This window comes from Camelus bactrianus, chromosome 17 (genome assembly GCF_048773025.1).
Source record: "Camelus bactrianus isolate YW-2024 breed Bactrian camel chromosome 17, ASM4877302v1, whole genome shotgun sequence".
Lineage (NCBI taxonomy): Eukaryota > Metazoa > Chordata > Mammalia > Artiodactyla > Camelidae > Camelus > Camelus bactrianus.
In genome coordinates, this window is record NC_133555.1 from 6,418,499 (window position 1) to 6,439,241 (window position 20,743).

General features: G+C 46.5%; 1 protein-coding gene across 2 annotated transcripts in view; it reads left to right on the plus strand.

The window, feature by feature from the left end:
* LHFPL4 (LHFPL tetraspan subfamily member 4) overlaps positions 1-15,758 on the plus strand; it is a 29,977-nt gene extending 14,219 nt beyond the window's left edge. The window contains exons 2-3 of one of the 2 annotated variants that reach the window (XM_010952996.3): positions 2,439-2,675; positions 5,218-15,758. In XM_010952996.3, the coding sequence (XP_010951298.1) occupies positions 2,439-2,675; positions 5,218-5,318 (338 nt within the window). In that variant the 3' untranslated portion in view covers positions 5,319-15,758. Of the gene's footprint in view, positions 1-2,438; positions 2,903-5,217 lie in introns of those variants that run through there. The other variant, XM_074344423.1, reaches the window with a different exon arrangement.
* The last annotated feature ends 4,985 nt before the right edge of the window (positions 15,759-20,743 follow it).

Genomic DNA, 20,743 nt, shown 5'->3' on the forward strand with positions numbered 1-20,743 from the left:
GTTTCCCCATTCCTAGGCTCTTTCCTTCACCCCTGCCTCTAGCTGGAGATCCAGGGCCAGAGGATGGGGAGGTGGAGTGCACCTCCCCCACTCTCCCAGCCTTGAGGATGAGAAGGGCTGGGCTGAGTCGACTCCTAGTCTCCTACTCTCCTGTCCCTTGGGTTTGACCCTCCTCTCCTCTCTAGGGTCCTGGAGGACCTTGCAAAGTGTCAGGGGTACATGGAGAGATGGATGGGTCAAGCCTACTTTGTAGGCGCCTCCTCTCTTCCTATCCCATAAATGCTGGAGCGCCCCTGGGCTCAATCCTGGGCCTTCTCTTCAGTTTGTATAACGTCCAGTCCCACGGGTTTACATGCCCGTAGCTGCCACATTTACCTCTCTAGCCCAAATTTCTCCCTGGGTTTCTTCTCCATTTGGGTGTCTAACAGACACCTTCAAACTTGCTCAGTTCTTTAACTCACCAAGCTCATTCTTGCCTTAGGGCTTTTTGCATTTGCCATTTCCTATGCCACTAACTCCTTTCCCAGCCCTTAGTGAGAGGTGTTTTCCAGTGGAGCTGAGAATTGTCGGAGAACGTGAGCGCTGGAGAAGGGAGGAGGGCCTGCTCCAACGTGCGCGCGCGCGCGCGCGCGTGTGTGTGTGTGTGTGTGTGTGTGTGTGTGGTCACTAGCACCCTATATCAGTATGAGGAGCACAAGCTAGGGGGAGTGTGGGAGGGCTGTCCTGTAAGAAGGTGGAGGTCGAGGCCAGAAGAAGCAGAACCAGGGAGGGAGGGCCCCCACCTTGCGATCAGGGAGGAGCCTGGGCCCTGGGGAGCACTTCCTCGTACAGTAGATGAAGGAAGGAGATGGCAAAGCCAAGGGTCCCCTCTCTACCCTAGGGACAGGTTGTGCCTTGTGGACAGTGGGCAGAACTGACCACCAACCCCAACTTGTCATCTAAATCCCAGGTCAAGCATCCCGTGGGCCTGGCGTGGGGTCAAGGGTCTCCCAGCTCCAACCTGAGCCTTGTGGAGTCTTTGGGTCTCAGACACAGTAACCCAGTCTCTGGTGGACTGTCAGACACTAAAAGGATAACATCAAGCTAGCAGACAGTGCCAAGAGGGAAGGTCCTAGCCTGGAGGTTGCCTACTGAGCCAGGGTGGCTCTAATTGGCTGTGTGGGGCATTACTCCTGCTTGAGCCAATCACAGTTGCCAGAGGAGTGCAATGTGCTGATTGGCTCAGACTTGGGTCCCACCCACAAGGAAGGGCCCGCCCTGATCACCGGGTCAAGGGTTTGCAGAGGTGGGTCACTGAACTCAGAGGGAGTGGGTGCCAAGGAGGGAAGCTGCTGAGACCCATTTCGATGTTAAGTCTCTTCTTGACCTGCTCTTTCCCTCTCCCACTTTCTCTCATCTGAAACCAAACCCCTCCTCTAATTATTTCCTTATTTGTGTGATTTTTTTTTATCATTATGACTAGTTTTGATAATAGTAATAATAGCTAACATTTATCTGGGACTTACTGTGCCAAGTGCTTTACATTTGCTGCCTCCTATGATCTTTACAACCACTTGATGATACTATTATTGTCCCCATTTTATAGATGAGGAAACTGAGGCTCAAAAGGTGACTGACCTGGCTCTAGCTCAGGCCTAGCCAAAGATTTGAGCCCCAGCTCCCTTAACCACTTTGCTCTAAGGCACTGCAAACTCCACAAGGCTAGAGTCGTGGCAAGTTAGCCACTGCCCCCCCTCCCCCCCGCTTGGTCAGGTTCCTGGCACACAGAAAGCCCTCAACAGATACTAGGGTGAGTGAATACCTGGTGCTGTGCTAAGCGTCTTAACAAGCATTACTTCATTTAACCCTCACAACCACCCTGGGAGGTAAGTACTGCGATCTCCCTCCTATAGACGCAAGTAAGGGGCATCCCCCAAGTCATACACTAAGTGAAAGAGCTAAGCTTAAAACCCATTGTTCTTGTTCCAAGTCTGTTCTCTGAGCGCATTGCTCAGCTGTGAATGAGATCGTGTTTCCAGCAACTTAAGGAAAGGAAAATGGCGCTCGGTAAATGTTGAATAAATGACAAAAATTAAAAATAAAGAATGATGAGGATGGGAGATGGTAAGCATGGCAAAGATGCTAAAGGGAGCCGAGGTGGTGATCGTAATTTCCTATTTTCTCGTATTTCCAGGAAGGCTTCCTGGAGGAGGAGTTGATTTGATGGGGGCGGGCGAAAGCACTGCGTTTTGGAAAGTTTCTGCTGGAGGCCATCGCAGACTCTAGAGTTTCTGGATCCATAGGAGGTCGTTAACAAGCCCCTAGGTTGATGGGCGGAGCTGGAGTGCCAGGTCCACGCTGAGGGGGGCTTCTGGTGATCCTCAGGCCCTGGGTAGTAATCATCCCCTTCTCTCTTCCTTCCTGACCGTGGCGGTGGGCCCGGCCTGGCGCCCCCGCAGCTCTGTGCCTCGTGCTGGGCTGCATGATCTTCCCCGACGGCTGGGACGCGGAGACTATCCGGGACATGTGCGGGGCCAAGACCGGGAAGTACTCCTTGGGGGACTGTTCGGTGCGCTGGGCGTACATCCTGGCCATCATCGGCATCCTCAACGCCCTCATCCTCTCCTTCCTTGCCTTCGTGCTGGGCAACCGGCAAACAGACCTGCTGCAGGAGGAGCTCAAGCAGGAGAACAAAGGCGAGTGTGCGCTTCCGGGTGAGCGGCTGGCTGGCGGCGGGGGCGGGGATGCGGGTGTGGGCGGAGCCGGCTCCTCGCGGGGCGGGGCACCTTCAAAGTCACGGCAGTGAAGCACAAACTGGAAACCCTACAGACAGGCTGGGCGCCTTGAAGGCAATTTGATGTTACTTCCCTCAGATCCGAACATTTGCACGCCTGACCCAGCAGACCCGCCCATGAGTATAAACCCAGGAGAAAACAACTAAAAACAACCTTAAATGGCCATTGACAGGAGGATGGTGATACATGTTCACATCGTAGAATAGTTCACAACTGTGGAAATGAATGAACATCAGTTATACATAACAGAATGAATGGATACATCCTGGAAACATAATATTGAGAGAGGAAAGAAATTGAATTCCAGAAGAAGACAGAGTGATGTTTTTATTGAGTGCAGAAACTAAGCAACTCTATGCTATGTATAGTTTAAACATATTTATACAGTTATGATAATATTGTATGTTTTTTTTTTTTAAGCAAAGAAATGATCAATACAGAAGGTTAGATGGCAGTTCTCTGTGGTTGGGATGGAAGTGGGGCAGCTAGGAGTATGAGGTGGGGGACAGGTAGGCATGTACGAATCCTTGGTGAGTTAAGTTCTTGCATGGTGAGTCCACAGATGTTTGGTATAGTATGCTTTGTATCTGGAATAGTACCTATAAACTTTCATATTAATTAACATTAATTAAACATTTGTATTAACTAAACATTAATATACAATAAAGAAAAAGCTGACACCTAAGACCACAGCCTCAGGGATAACCACTGTTATCAGATGCTTATCCACGTATCTATGTACATGGTACATCCTTTATGAAATATACGGCAGTGTGATGTGCTCATTTAGGAGATGCACCATCTGAGACAAATCCCTTCTGAGATTACTTTTTGTGCTCAACTCTAGAGCACATCTTAAAGATCTTCCTTTGTCAGTTAGTGGAGACCCATTTTGCCCCTTTTATCCAATGCTTAGCATTACATGAGATGAAGGAACTGTAGTTTCTTCTCCACTCCTTGCAGGGGTTGCTTGGGAGGTTTCCAGGTTTTTACTATTACTGGCAATGCCACAGTGAACATCTTTGTCCATGCCTTCTTATACATGAGTGTTTTCTTGGTGTCTTTCCAGAACTGGAGTTGCACACTCACAATTGTAATGATAATGCCAGATCGCTCTCTAAAGGAGGGTGGGTCCTCTGACCCAGGGGCCCACTGTGCCCCCGAGAAACGGGAGACACCCCACCTGTCTGGGTGCACGTTCTCCGCTGTGGGAAATCGGATTTCGTTGTTTTCATAGCCTCACTCTTCCTTGTGCTGTTAACATGTGCTGGGTCTCTGTTTAGTGCCCTTCTTTAATTACATTCATCTCTTGGAGTCTCTTATCTGTAAAGTGGGGATAATGGTAGTGAGGGTTATCATCCCACTTGGCAGGAGGTACTCTAGTACTGTGTTGTGAATACCCTCGGACAGTGAAGGCAGATTTTCTGTGTTTGAAGCAGGCTGAGCTAAGAAGTGATTTCACGTCCTTGAGCCACAGTTTCCTGCGCTACCTATAGTGAGAGTGGTGAGAATAGTACCACCTTACAGGGCTGTCCTGCAAGGAAGGGTTGTGCCTGTCAAGGGGCAGGTGGTGAATGCCCAGTGAAAAGTGTCACTCCTCACGTCTCCCCATCAGGCGGACATCATGACCACCATTTTATAAATGAGAAAGCCAAGGTCTGGAGAGGTCCAGTAACTTGCCCAAGGTCCCCTATGTGGTGGAGCCAGGATCTGAGCCCAAGTCCAAGTCCAGGGGCCAAGCTTTTCGCTGCCCTCCTGGCTGCTGGGCTGCTAAACTGTCCTTCTCTGGGGCTTCCTGTTCCTGGAGACCCTGACACCTGGTGGTTTCTATGGTCTTGGTGTGAGGTCCGGGCCTGCCCTCTGGTGGCAGCTTCCAGAAGTGCAAGACTAAGACAGCCATCTGGCCTTTTTGAGGGGGCTTGGGGATGTGACTGATGTGGTATGCCCACTCAGAGCCCTCTCCTCCCTCCCTAAAGTGCCCCAACAACTCAGTGTGTTAAAAGTGATGTAATGGAGCCCCAGCTTACCTTCCTTCAGCATCTGGGGATCTCCATCCCTCACTGGGAGCTCAAGATGAGTGAGCGTCACGGTTCAGTCTGAGCCCAAGTCCTCTGGAACAAAAGTAAAATAAGAATCGCCATCATTTCCTACATATACTATGTGCCACATGCTGTGCAAAGCCCTTGGCTGGCATTATTTCTTTTTGACCCCTCAGAATCGCTCTGTGAAGGACTAGGCTTTTATGTCCATTTTACAGATAATGATATTGGGGCTCAGAGAGGTCGAATGACTGGCAGGAGGCCATCCAGCTTGTCAGGCCTGGCTGCATTTCATGACCTGTGCAGCTCACTCCTCTGCCCAGCTTTGCCCTGAGGAGTGGCTGAAGGAGCCCCAGTGCCTGGTGGCTTCTGAATTTCTCCAATTCTTTCTCTCTCTCTCCCAGATTTTGTGGGCTCTACAGTAAGCTCTGTGTTGCGGCCAGGGGGTGATGTCTCCGGATGGGGAGTCCTCCCCTGTCCCGTCGCTCACTCACAGGGACCCTGAAGGCCGAGATCGCAGCCCGGGAATCGACCAGCCCTCAGCTTGTCCTGTCTCCTGCCCTCTCATCCCTCCATTCAAACTCCGAGGGAAGATCCAGATCTCGGACTGACTTCTCAACTGCTCCCCTTCTGCAAGCTCCAGGCTTTGAAGAGGTTGGGACTGGAATGAAGGCTGGGGGAGGGGGGAGGCCGTGCAGAACCTGGGAGAGCCTAGCTCTGCACCTCCCTCAGCTGATTTAAGGGAGCCGGCCCCCAGCCCCGGCCTCCTCCACCCCCACTAGCCTGGCCTGGGGCCCCTCCACAGTCTCCAGGGGAGGGAGGCACTGTGGTTCTGGTTCCCCAGGCTCCCTCAGTCTAGAGGGCTGCTGCCTTCATCCTCACCTCCCCTGGTCCCTGCCTCCTGCAGAAACTTATCCAAGACACGGCTCCAGGACAGACCCACTCCAGGACAGACTGGACTCTTTCCTACCTTTTTTTTTTTTTTTCCGCTCATGGTGGTTCTACCACCTCGTCACAGAGCTCCAGGTACCACCAGCCTCCCCAAGGCGTCTCTGCTCCTGCTGCAGCCTGCTCCCAGCTCTCCCAAAGGAGTCTGAGGGGCACTGAGGGAGAAGGCCCAGGGCCTCCCGGTCAGCTGCCGACTGGGGCCTGTCCTCCCAGACCCCGGAGGCGGCGGGAGGAGGCACTCTGACTCCTGTCTGGGTGTGGCGCTCGGTTGCTGCAGCTGGGGCTGGAAGTGGCACAGCCTGTGCTGGCCTGCCTTCCTCCTGCTGAGATGGCTCACCAGTGACTGGACCCTTGACCCTGGCCAGTTTTGTACAGCACAGACTTCTTGGCCCTGTTGTCAGGGTTGGGGAGAGGGCCCAAAGTGAGTGGGGAATTAGGGGATGCATCACCCCTCTGCCCCTCCTCATGCCCCCCCACCTCGGGCATCTGCCAAGGGCAGAGACTCTCTTGCCTCTTTGATACTTTTCTGCATAACTTGAACTTGCAGGTCACCTCTGAACAGGGTACCCCGTCCCCATCCCCAGGCCTTGTAACCTTGTCCCCACTTCTTCTTCCTCCTTGCCCACCTCTCGCCTTGCGATTTGCCCAGGGTCTGCAGCCCGATGGGCATGCTTGGAGCCAAGGCATGAGTGTGTGTGAGCGCGTGTGTGCGAGTGTGTGTGTGTGCGTGTGCGTGTGCGTGTGCGTGGAAGTGTTGGGGGGAGCAGATGAGGAGTCTTCTCCCCTCTCCTCCCACTGTGGGGCAGCTCCTCCCCACCCCCGGCAGGGAGCACAGGAAGGAGACTGCAGGGGTTTCTGACCTCCCCTCACTGCCTAGTGGACCCAGCAGTGGCGCTGTCTGGCTTGGGGTGGGACCGCCCCTCCCAGCCCCTCCCAGCCCCCAGGTCGGTGGCCAGTTGGCTGCGTTTAGTGTGCCTACTTCCGTCTCCAGGTACAGGCTGCCTGGCCCCTTGGAGAGGGAGCATGAGGCCCCTGCAGGCTCAGTGGGGAAGCGTGTCATCACCAGGTCACGCTGCCTCAGCCGAAGGAGGGAGAAGAGTAGCGAGTGCCATGTATTTGCAACCTTGTGTTCATTTCCACAGGACTTGGAACCTGAGAGTTAGGGTTTCCAAGACAGACCCTAGAAATCCTCCGCCTGAGTCCCACATCTGGACCCTAACTGGAATCACATCTGGGTCCTGGTAGGATTCCTGACCCCCACCCTCTCCACTCCCTCCTCCTGGGCAAACACTTACCCTCTGTGCTCTGGCCTCAGCACTGAGCTCCCCTCTTCTGCTCCTGCCAAGTCCCGCTGCGGCCTGCGAGGTGGGGCTGTACACCAGGGTCCCATGCTGCGTGGGACGGTGAGGGGAGCCTCATGGTGGGGAGGCGGTGGGGGCCAGAAGTACGTTCCTCCAAGATCCAAACCAAAGCCTGGTGTTGGAAGGCTGCAGGCTGCAGGGGGAAGGACTAGGAGCAAGTCCTTAGAAATGAGGGGAGAAGACAGAGAAGGGAGAAAGCAGGAGGAGCTGTGGGGTAGAAGAGGAGGGTGGGAGATGGAGAGAGGTACAGAAATGAGAAAGAGAGAGCAGAGAGGGGGCTGTGATGGATAGAGAACTTGGGTGGGGGAGGGGGCCAGAGATGGAAGGAGGACTAGGGGTAGGGAAGAGGCAAAGGAAGAGGTGAGTTTTGGGAGGCAGGGTGCAGGGGAGAGAGGATAAAGGAGACAGGACTTGGAGGAGTGGGGAGCAGCTGCTGTGTGCCCACTGTGTAAGGGGACAGCCCATCCCCCCAAGGACACCCATTGCCCAGGGAGGCCACAGAACCCTGTGCCCTGGTGGGAAGGCTAGAACCTACCTCCTCAGAGGCCGAGGTGCCACTTCAGAGGGACTGAGTCCAGGTGTCTGCTGAGCAGGTTAGCACCGCTGGAGTGGGTTAGTGGTAGAGAGGAGGGTGGGTGGTCCCTGCTAGGGTGGTTGGACAGTGCTTTCCTGTCGCCATCCACCCAGCCAGCTGCTGCCCCGGCCGAGGAAGGGGCAGTGGAAGATGCAGCCAGGAGCTTGGGGTTCAGAGAGCAGGATTGGGGGGCTGAAGGTAACTTAGGGAAGGGAAAGAGGCTGGAGTGGGGACCAAACCAAAGCCCTGTCCCTGAGGCATCAGCAGAGGTGAGAGCAGAGCGGGAAACAGATGCTTCAGCCAGGGGCTCCAGGTGAGGCTGAAGTGCCACCAAGTCATGGCCCAGATGCTCCCCCGGGGGGCCAGGAAGGGATTGCAGCGAGGATGTTGTGATCTGCCCTCACCCATGGCTGGAGACTTGCTTTAGCCCTCGAGAAGGGACTGAAGCAGAAGAGACGGTCTGTTCCTGACCCCAGCTCGAGCTCTTGGTCCCTGAAAGACACTGAACTTTGAGCGGCCCACAGAGACACCCCTTCCCGGGCTGTGCCTGGGCCAGAGGGCTCCGGCACCACCCGGTCCCCTCTGCCCAGCGTGGGACTTCCAGGATAGGCTGAGGCAGCTCCAAATGTGGGTTCAGAGCATTGCTTGCCAAAGTCCTTTTGGGTCTTGGGGTGTGAGACCTTTCCTCTCTGGGGAACAATTCCCATGGAGGAAAACACTCTTCCTGAGCGGGCAAGGACCATGGGGTTCTTCTCGGTCTTGGTACAGCCAAGAATTTGAGACAAGGTTTTTAAACAAAGCTGTGGGGAAAAATTCCTTGGCCTTCTTCTGAGGTTCCTGCTTAGGCCCAGGGTAATCACCCTTCTCCAGCTTCCAGCATAAACCGAGAAAGGGAGACTCTTTCTTTGGAGCAGCTGGGGTCTTCCCAGCATGAGAAACTTCCATGGGCCCCTGCCTGGCTCAGGGCTAGCCTTCGGGTGGGACTGGAGTTTCCTGAGAAGGGAGCAGGGGAACCACAGTCCTTCCCTGAGCTCTGACCAGCAGACCTCAGAGGGCCTGTGCTGTGTGTTGTTAGGATAGCTTGGTGTCGTCTATACTCCATTAGTAAGTTCCGTCTGAATGTGTCCTCGCTGTTCATCGTCCAATTTGGTAACATTGATTTTGGTCCTGACCCCTTCTGCTGCTGCTGGATTTGAGCTTCAGTGCAGGTGGAATGACGTTCAAATAAAGAAACACTTTATATCACCCATGCTAGCTTCTCCTTCTCTGAGTCAGCCCCCAGGGGATCAAGGAGGGGTGAGATTCAACTCAACCCTCTGCACCAGGTGTGACTGCACGTTAGCAGAGCTTTGCTACTGTGGCTTAGCAAGATGCTTTTTTCCTCAGTCACGCTGAGTCAGACCATGACTGACAGGGCGCAGTGCTACTTTCAATCCAGGCTTCCATCCTCAAGGATGCCTCATGGCCCAGGGTGGCTGCTGGGGCTCTAGTCATTTTGGTCCACATTTCATTGGAAGGAGACTTCGGGAGATCCGAAAGGACTGAGTCACACGGCACACAACAATGTAGTCTGTTGACAAAACTGGGGTTGTTTTCCAAGGAGAAAGGAGAGTAGCTGGCACTCTCTCGACAGCTGATTGCACAGGACTGAAAACGAGGTGTCACCCTTTTCTGCCTGCGTGGCCTGGGACAAGTCCCTTCTCTCTAAATCCCCATTGGATAAGTGGGGATGAAGACAGCGATCTCAGGGAAGTTGTAAGGAACAAACGAGGGAATGTGTGTGAATTGCTTCACAGCTCCTGGCACATAGTAACGTGCTCCATATGGCAGTGCTCCATATGGCAGCTACGTTGATTATAATTTTTGCACTTGGGAATTGGGTCTTCATTCACCACATTTTGAGCACATAGTATCTGCTAAGCACTTAAAGAACAACAGCAGAGACCCTGTCATAAGAGTCAGTCTGGCTGGGGAGATGAACATTCGTGGGTAGCCCAGGTAGGGACACCTGACATGGCTTTAGTTGGGGTGAGCAGAGCAGGGGATGGACGGTTTTACTGGAGGGTGGACAGGAGTTAGGCAGGCAGGGGTCAGGAAAGCCATTTGTGGAAAAGAAGGCAGCCCAAGGAAAAAGACGGGTGAGAAACAGGATGGTATGTGTGAAGAAATAAAAGCAATTTAGTAATGCTGAACTGCAAAGCTGAGGTAGGGAGGGTGGGCGAGTAATCTGGAGAGATCAGCAAAGGCCAGATGATGAAAAAGCTCAGAGGCTGCGTACAGCAGTTCAGAGCTAAGAGCAACGGGGAACCATGCGAGGATTTTCAGCAGGAAACGGACACAATTAGACATGCATTTCAGAAAGATCGCTCTAGTTGTAGTGACAGGGGACTGAAGTAGAGACAGACGATTGTAATTAAAGGGAAAGCTGAAGTCTGGCCTGAAGCATGGTGGTGGCAATGGTTTTTTTTTTTTTTCTTCTTCCGATTTTCTTTCTTTTTTCCTTAGTATAGTCAGTTTACAATGTTGTATCAATTTCTGGTGCACTGCATAATAGTTCAGTCATACATATACATACATGTATCCATTTTCATTATAGGTTACTGCTAAGGAATTTTTGATTCAATGAAGAGAAGTTAAAAGCTTTGGAATTTTGTTAATTAAAACTCCTCTCTGGCCACCAGTTGTGTCTCTTAATGGATTAAGATCAAATGGTGCAAGGCTTTCAACTTCTATCTTGGATAGAAAAGCTGGGGAAAAAAGCGTCACATCTATTTTAGCAATAAGAACAGCAGATGGGAGGGCAGGCACAGAGAAGGGAGACTGCAGACTGAAAAGTAGGATCAAGATGAGCCAAGTGTCCAGACGGTGTTTCAGAGACGCACCGTCAGATCTAGGCTGGGCATGGAGAATGGAGAGCCTGCGGTGGGGCACGCTGATGGAGAAAATGGAGAAACTAAAGCGCTAAAGTTTACATGAATGAGATGCAAGGTTAGGAGACTAGTCAGAAAGAAGAGTGACCTCAATATTCGGAGTAATTCTTGAAAAGGACTTTGAGGTGCACTGGTTAGGATGTGCACCCAAATGGTGAGGATAACGGCAGAAACTGGGGGTGAAGAAGACAAGCCAAAGTTGCCCAAGAACCAAAGAATCAGAGAGAGGCTGGAAGGTAAGATGGACAGTAATGAAGAGGGTTGAAAGCTCAACCAAATGTGTGAGCATCGGGGAGCAGGGATTTCTTATCCGAGGGGCAAGATGTAGTTTGTCTGGAAACCTGTGGGGAGAGCCTCCCAGCAACAGGATGTCAGAGGAGCAGCCTCCACGTGGAGGCTTGCAGAGTTGGGTCCCAAGGAGAGAACCGCATTCAGTAAAGGCCAAAGGACGAGATGGAGGAGGTAGGGGTTTGTTTAGCAAAGAAAAGGGGTGTCCAGACAGCACTGCAGAAGAGCAGGGAGAGAAGGACAGAAGGACAGAGAAAGACAGAAGGATAGCACGTCATAAAAGTAGAGAGCACTGGGAAGCCAGCTCTTGGGAGGTGACTAAGGAGCATGCAGCTGGTAGAATCTGCCAGATGCCAAGTTTCACACAGAGCTCTAGTTTGAAACCCCTTTCAAGTCCACTGAGGCAGAGCAGGACTGAGGCCCTGGGCTCAAATGATCTTAGGCCACTTAGTGGCAGGGCTGTTTGCCTGTTTATTGTGGCTATGTAAAATGGGTTTTTTCTTTTAACTTTTAATTTTATTTATTTATTTGTGTGTGTGTGTGTGTATCCGGGGTTGGGGGTGGGGAGGAGATTAGGGTTTTTTAATTTGCTTTTAGTTTTAGAGGCGGTACTGGGGATTGAGCCCAGGACCTCGTGCATGCTAAGCATACACTCTACCCCTTGGGCTGTACCCTCCCCCCAGATTTTGTTCTTTCTTTTGTTAGACACGTTGCAGCATAAAACAAATGTACAGGCAGAGAACTGTCATACTTACCCTTCCAACCGTTACCAAAGAACCTGGCTAGCCACCCCAGAAGCCTTTCAAGTGCTCCAAACACTAGCCCCTTACTTCCCTAAGAATAATAACCATGGCCTGGATTTTTATTGTAACCACTTCCTAACTTTTACTTATAATTTTTTCACCCAAGTGAGCATCTTTAAATAAAATAGTTTAGTTTTGACTTTTTTTTTTTTTTTGATGTCTTTTCCCCACTTTCTGTTTATCCCTCCTTGCAGTTTGTTGAAGAAACTGGACCATTTGTTTTATATACAGTGTTCCACAGGTGGGATTTCGCTGGCTTCCTTCTTGTGGTGTAGTTGAACAAGGTCCTCTGTTCTCTGTATTTCCAGCAAACTGGTAATTGGATCTAGATGCTTATTTACATTCAAGCGTGTGTTTGCACATTTTAATGACTGCTTCATAGTTGTTTATTTTTTAATCAAGAGATACATAGTATCTAACTGCTTTCATGTGATTAAGGGTTGAAAAATAATGATGCTCCAATTCTATCATTCTCTCTTATTTGTGGGAACATTTCTGTAAGGGGAACATCTTCATTTTCAATCTAGCCAGCCAGCAGTACAAATTGTATAGGAAAGGCAAGAACGATGCTGGAATCTTTCCCTTTATTTGCCAGTTTTCAAAAGTGGAATTGGTTCTCTGACCTTCTCCCAAGATGAACAATTATGTTTTGGTTATCATTATGAACTCATGGATTTAAATGTATTTGATTCTGGTACATTTATAATTCATGCTTAAAATGGCCCATCGTTGGTCAGTAGAAAAGCCTCTTTCAGTTGGTGTTGAGTCTTTTAAAACTAACCCTAATTATCTTGGTAGTATCCTTGCTCTCCGGTATGACGAGATGTTCCAGACTGACCTTGTACATTTCCTTCCTCAGTCCAAAATCTGCCATTTCTCTAAGAAGCCCTATTTCTGAGCCTTTCCAGTTGACAGAGCTAAGACATGGACACATAAAACTTACCTATACATATATAGTTATGGGATCTATTTGTCTCAGCTATTTATGATAAAATACCTCATGAGTTAATACTGACACAAGGAAGTTTTTGGCTTAACATCCTCTGTCTTAACATCTGTAACTCCTTTCCCTCCTACACTGAGAATCTTGGTTCTCAAGGACATTGGACTCATTTGCTTTATCTCACGTTAAAGCCCTCAGATATAAGACCACCAGTATAATTACTAAAAACGTATTTCCTGCTTATTTTTTTGTAGTTGCACGGTATTTATATTGCCTGCGTCACATACACCAGCTGACAATACACTCTCTCATTCCCCACTCATAGTTCTGCACATAGCTAACTGCGTATGAGTAACTCACTACCAGACTTTCTGTTGTTTCTCCAGTTTGGTTGTCTCAATCAGCTCAGGTTTTAACAGGTTCCTAAGAGTTAACAGGTATAGAGTCCCCCAGGTTCTTGCAATGCAGGTGGCAGTTTGCTGCTATTATATAGCTGGTATGGAACTCTTGGTTCACAGTCTCTGAATATTTTAAATATATCATTCCATTGTCTTTTGCCATGAACTGTTGCTGTCAAAAAACCTGATACAGGTACATTTTCTTACCATTGTAAGTATCTTTTTTGGAGGGCCTGGATATTCAAGTTTTTTTTTCTTTTCTTTAAACTCCAACAATTTAATTAGAATGTCTTGATACTGGTCATTCTGGGTTGAATTTACAAGGTATGCAGTATGTTCTTTCAATGTGTAGTTTGAAATATTTCAGGAAGAGTTTTCTTAAATTATAACTTTTGGTATTTCTTCTGTTCCCTTTTTAGAACAGTTTTAGGTTCACAGCACAATTGAGCAGAAGGTATATAGAGATTTCCCTTATTCCTCGTGCCCTACACATGCACAGGCTCCATTATCCACAATCCCTACCAAATGGTACATTTTTTACATTTGACGGACCTACACTAACACATTTTCACCCAAAGTGCATAGCTTACATTGGGGTTCGTTCCTCGTGTCCATCCACTCTGTGGGTTCAGACAATGTATAATTACATGTATCTACCGTTACAGAACCACAAAATAGTTTGACCACCCTAAAACACTTGTGTTCTGCCCATTCATTCCTCCCTCTCCTCAGCCCCTGATCTTTTCACCATCTCTACGGTTTTGTATCATCTAGTGTCATGTAACTGGAATCGTATGTAGCCTTTCCAGTATGGCTTCTTTCTCTACTAGTAAGATGCATTAAAGGTTTCTACATGTTTTATGGCTTGATAGCTCATTTCATTTTAGTGCTGAATAATACTTCACTTTCCAGAAATACCACTTCCGGATAAGATGTCCAGAAGGACATCTTGGTTGCTTCCTACTTACGGCAATTATCAATAAAGCTGCTATCAACATCCATGTGCAGGTTTTTGTGTGGACATGTTTTCGACTTCTTAGGGTAAGTACCAAGAAGTTCGACTACTGGACTTACCATATGGTAAGAGTATGTGTTTAGTTCTGTAAGAAACCGCCAAAATGTTTTCCAAAGTGGCTGTACCATTTTGCACTCCCACCAGCAACAAATGAGGGTTCCTGTTGCTCCACATCTTCACCAGCATATGGTGCCAGTGTTTTTGACATGTGATGCTGAACATCTTTTCATATGTTTGTCATCTGATTATGAAGTGTCTGTTCAGATCTTTTGTCCATTTTAAAATCAGGCTGTTTTCTTTTTTCTTGCCAAGGATGTGACAGAAAAGCATTCTGCAGATAACCACAAATAAAGTTTTATTTGAATTGAAGAGCTGTAGTGGACTTTATATAACTACTGGTGGGTACCATTGGACCTTAACATGTAAGCATATCTTTAAGTAGAGCCTTTAAACAAAATTGTGCCGGACTGATTTGCTACATCTTTTATTAGTAAATTAAACATTATTCCTTTTCCTCAACACCATTTGTTTTGTAAGTTTCTTCTGGTAAAAATTTTCCTTAACTTGTATTCTATGACCTCAACTTTGCTGGATCTTCTAATTAGGAAAGTTACTTATTTCTGCAAAAAGTTCTCTTTCTATTCCTTCTTTTCACCTCCCTTCTGTCAATTTCTTGAAGAATTAAGCACATCCTATATGCAAGACTCTGTGGAGAATAAAACAGTAAAATCCTGACCTTAATGAAATTAATCATACTGGCTGACATAAAAAGTCTGTATCAGGGAAATCAGGCTCGAAGGCAGGCTGGACCTAAAATGTGAAGGCCATGCACGTCTGCTGTGTACTTTCCCCCTCAAGTTTTACTTTTTAAAAAATTGAGATATAACTGATGTATAACATTACATTAGTTTAATGTGTACAACATGAGTCACTATCTGTGTATATTATGAAATGATCACCACAACGTCTAGTTAACACGCATCACGACACAGTTACAAAAATTGTTTTCTTGTGATGAGAACTCTCAAGATACACTCCTTTAGTAACTTGCAAATGCAGTATTATTAACTGTAGTGAACCATGCTGTACATTACATCCTTTAGGACTTACGAACTCCAGGTTTGACCTTTGGACCACCATCACCCATTTTGCCAAATCCCCCTCTCCTCCACCTCAGGCAACCACCGATCTGTTCTCTGTTTCCGAGAGTTCATTTTTGGCTGTTTTAAGATTACACATATGAGTGAGATCATATATTTTGTCTTTTTCTGACTTATTTCACTTAGCTGAGTGCCCTCAATGTGCAACCATGTTGTTGCAAATGACAGGATTTCATTTGTTTTATAGTTGTCATTGTAGATACACATTTTCTTTATCCATTCATCCATTAATGGACACTGAAGTTATTTCCATATCTTAGTTACTATAAATAAGGCTGCAGTGAACATGGATGTGCAAATATCTTCTTGAATTAGTGTTTTTGTTTTCCTTAGATAAATGCCCAGAAGTGGAATTGCTGGATCATATGGTACTTCTTAATTTTTCTGAGGAATCTCCATACTGTTTTCCATACAGGCTGTACCAGCTCACATCCTTACTAACAGCACAAGGGTTCCCTTTTTTCCACATCCTCATCAAAAGCTGTCTTTTTGATACAGCCATTGTAACAGGTGTGAAATGGTATGTTTCACTGTCGTTTTGACTTGCGTTTCCCTGATGATCAGCCATGTGGAGCACTTTTTATGTACCTGTTGGCCATCTGTATTCTTATTTGGGAAAATGTCTACTCAGATCCTCTGCCCACTTTTTAATTGGGTATTTTTTTCTTTTTGCTACTGAGTTACATGAGTTCTTCACATATTTTGGATACCAACCTCTTATCAGATATATGACTCGCAAGTATCCTCCCTGATTCAGGAGGTCGCTTTTTATTTTTGTCCATGGTTTCCTTTGCTATGCAGAAGCTTTCGTTTGATGCAGGCTCACTTGTCTACTTTTGCTTTTGGTGTCAAATCTAAAAACTCATCACCATGACCAATGCCAAGGAGCTTACTGCCTGCTTCCTTCTAGGAGTTTTGTAGTTTCAAGCCTTACATTCAAGTCTAATCCATTTTGAGCTAATTTTTGTGTTACGGTCCAAGATAGTGGTCCAACTTCATTCTTTTATGTGTGGCTGTCCAGTTTGCCCAACACTATTTATTGAAGACTGTCCTTTCCCTCTTGCATATTCTTGGCTCCTCTGTTGTAAATTAATTGACCACACACAGGTGGGTTTATTTTTTGGTTCTTTATCCTGTTTCACTGATACATGTTGATTTTTACGCCAATCCTGTGCTGCTGTGATCATCATGCCCTTGTAATACAGTGTGAAATCAGGAAGCATGATGCCTGCCTCCAGCTTTGTTCTTTCTCAAGACTGTTTTGGCTATCTGGGCTCTTTTGTAATTCCATATATTTCAGGGCTGATTATTTTATTTCTGTGAAAAATGCCACTGGAATTTAGATAGGGATTGCATTGAATCTGTAGATTGCTTTAGATTGTCTGCTTACCTACTGTTGAGTTTGAAAAGTTCTTTTCATGTTGGGTAACAATCTTTCATTAGAAGTGTCTTCTGCAAGTACTTTCTCTCATACTCTCAGCTGAGCAGATGTTAATTTTGATCAAGTCCAGTTTACTAACTACTTCTTTCATGGATGTGGCTTTGGTGTTTTATCTTATGTCATTGCCCAAATCAAGGTTTTCTAGGTTTTTCTGTTACCTTGTAGGTATTTAATAGTTCTGTTTTTACTTTTAGACTGTGATCCACTTTGAGTTTTTTATGAAGAGTATAAGGTCTGTGTGTAGATTCATTTTTGGCATGTGGATGTCCAGTAGTTCCAGCCCCATTTGTTGAAGACTGTCTTTTCGCCATTGTATTGCCTTTGCTTGTTGGTCAAATATCAGCTGAGTATATTTGTGTGGGTTTGTTCCTGGGCGCTCTATTCTGTTCCACTGATCTGTTTGTCTATTCTTATTCCAAGACCAACACCACAGTCTTGATTACTGTAGCTTTAGAGTAAGTCTTAAAGTCCAAGTCAGTCCTCTGACTTTGTTCTTCCCTTTCAATATTGTGTTGGCTATTCTGGGTCTTCACCCTCTGCCTATAAACTTTAGAATCAGTTTAATACCCATGCTGGGATTTTGATTGGGATTACAAATCTAAAGACCAAGTTGAGCACTGACAGCCTGACACTGAGTCTTCCTATTCATGACCATGGAATATCCCTGTTTACTTAGTTCTTTTATTTCTTCCATGTTTTATAGTTTTACCCATAGAGGTCTTTTAAATAATTTGTCATATTTATATCTATTTTGTATTTGGGGGAGCTAGTGTAGATGTTATTGTGTTTTAACTTTCAAATTCCAATTGTTTGTTGTTGATATATAGGGAAGCAACTAACATTTGTATCATTCACTTTGTATCCTGCAACCCTGCTCTATTGTTTTTTTTTTTCTTCAGTTATTCCTTCCCTCCCTGTCTGTACACCTGTCGTCCCCTTTTCTTGTCCTGTTGCATTAGCACGCTTCTGTTGTTTCTGGGATATTATCCTGCTCCTTACTTCCTTTTAATTGCTTGGAATTTGACTTCGGTCTTTTCTGTTACACATATTTATTATGAGTTAGTTTTTCTGCACTTTTAGAATGGAGGTATGATTTGAGTTTTCCTAGTTTCAAGGTTCTGTAGTACTTAATAAGGACCATGCAAACAATGGCTCTTAAATTCAGCAGAGTATATAATTAGAAATTCATGACCAATTGTTTCTCTCAGGAGGTAAAGAATACGGTAAGTTATTTAATACTTTTATATTGTTCCTAGAAGGATAAAACTGGATTACAGGGACAATCCTGGTTTCACTTTTACTCAAAATATTTCACTGAATGTGACCATCCACCTCTAGTTTGATTGTCCTGCTCAATTCAGATTCCATCAGGAGTTTTTTGCAGTGTGGAGCTCTGTTCTGGGAGCTTTGCTGCTCAGAATTTTCTTGGGCCCAGACTGCTGCTCCAGTCCCTTCAAACCTAACCAAGCACTCTCTGTATGAACTGCAAGCCCCTCCTAGTTTGACTGTTGTTCTCGAATTGACTTGCTGAACTTCCAAGTGAGCGCAAACGTGTTCTGGAGTTCTGAGATCCATCAGATGCACCACTGCTTCCTCTGGAACAGTACGTGACACCATGCAGACATTGTGATTATTGGTGGTTTATTTCTACACACCTTTGGGTTTTGAGGCTTACGGGGATACCTGGTTTTCCTGCAAAGTTGCCCAGAGTTTTGTTCTGCTAGCACGACTGCTCTGCATGCTTTTACGGGGTATTTGAGAAATATCCAAAACTATTCTCTCAGAACCTTTGCCAGGTAAATTTTGAATGTAGGAGCAGGCAAAAGATACAGGGGAGTATCATCTCCTTCAATAACTATGCTTTTCTCCAAGCTGTTTCTTTGATCTCCAGCACAGGATCTCTTATTTCTCTGAGTCTCACAGCAGGGTATGGAGGCTGTCCCAGCTCTGGTTGATGAAATAATCAGTGTAGTTTCAAAGCAAATGGCCTATTCCATTTGGACAATAGTGCATTTTTTTCTTCAGGGTGACCTTTGCTGGAGAACCCTATACCATCAAACTGATGCCTGAGGGCTAAAAAGGTTAGACTGCTGTTTTTAAGGCAAGAAAGGGTATGATACACTTTTCCAGCCAGTTAAGTGATTTCTAGTCAGTTTCAAAGCATCTCTCTCTAGCTGTCTCTACTTGTTTCCTGGGTAAACTGCAAAATTTCCAAGACTGTCAGTTTGAGCCTGCCATTTAGAAGAAAGAAATCTTGGACATAGTTATATCCTCTAAAATTAAATTAAAAATTTAAAATGGAAATAATACCCTACCTTACACACTGTTAAGTATGAATGAGATAGCTGATGACATAAAGGGAAGAGCCTGACTAACTGTGAAGTCATATACAAGATACAATGGTGCACTAGCTTATTTCTTAAATACAGTTCAGCTTCTAACATTTATACCACATCAAAAGCAAAGCACCTAGCTATAGAACAGGTACTTGGTAACAACAGCAAATAAACTAGAAATTCTTAATAAGCAGGTGGCTGTCTTACTCACCTTCATATTCCCAGTACCTTATGCACAGCAGCTGTTCAGTAAACGATTATGGAACAGGACCTTCCAATCCTGACAAAAATCAGATGGGCTTATTCAACCATCAGAAGCCCTGCGGTACAGATGGAATACTGCAATAGACCTCAATCTCTCATCTTTAAATTCTAGTACCTGGGTTGCTTTCATCACAGAATTATGAGACCAAATAAGGCACTGTAAATGAAAATGCTTTTAAAGGAGAGCTATGTACCTGTTCTCCTCTTAGCCCAGGCAGAACTGGGTTGTGGCTGGTGGACGGTTACCTAGGCATCATCAGAAGATAATCATTTTTGTCTCCAACTGGTTACTTTCTAGGAAAAGGATAGCATCTTCTCCATCTTTGACTTCCCTGTATGCTTAGCAAAATGCAGTCCATCCTAACTCTCTCAGTGAATATTTGGTTAAAGAAATGTTAGAGCAAAACACTGCCGCACCAACCCACTAGCCAGCACTGCTGTTTACTTGGAAAATGTATCCCGATTCCAAGTACTTCTCCTTATCCCCACTATCACCGTTTTAATAGAAGCCAGCACGTATCGCTGCTTGGCTGAATTACCACTACAGCCTCCAAACTGGTTCCCTGGCTTCTACTCATCTCTCCCCCAAATAATCAGAGTAACTTTAAAAAGATTAATAAACCAACAAACCGTAAATCAGACCACGTCTCTTCTCTGCTTAAAATCCTGCAATGACCTTCCCACTGTACTCAGAATCCAGATTCTTTAAACTAAACCCACACAGCTCTATGTTAGGGACCATCCAAGTAAAGCCTGCGGGGCAAACCTGACTGCTGGCCGCATGTGTTTGTGAATGTAGCTTTATTTGCTCATAGCCACACATTGCCTATAGCTGTCTTCGTGCTTCAAGGACACAGGTAAGTAGCTGGGGCAGAGACCGCAAGGCCTGCAAAGCCTAAATATTTACTGTCCAGCCCTTTACAGAAAGCTTGCTGCTGCATGATTTGGCCCCTTTCTTCCTGGTATCTGCTGCCCCCTTTCCCTGCCCTGGTTATTCACTCTGTCCCAACCAAGCCTTTTTTGACTCAGAGGCTTTGCACCGGCTGTTCTTACTCTCGAGGAATGATCTTTATTCATACTGTATCCCACGACTGCCTCCTAATCACTGAGACCTCAGCTGAAATGTCAAATTCTCAGAGACCATCCCAGGTCAATCAATCTAGAGTGTCCCCTTCAATCTCCCTAGTTACACATCTGCTATGAAACAATAACGTGGTAATGACTATTTGAGATGATGGACTGATTTAGGTCTCACCTGCCCTAGAATGTAAGCTCCGTGAAAGCAGAGACATTATCTGCCTACTCTTACACCCCATTTTAATAAGCATGAACCCACCATCAAAACCAATGCCTTGTATTGTTTCTGAATGGAAAAGAAAAAGGCCAATAATAGCTGCCAAATGAATGAGGCCAAGGTCACGAACTCCATCTAGTTCAAGTCAGTTTGCAAAATTCAGTTCCATTGTCAC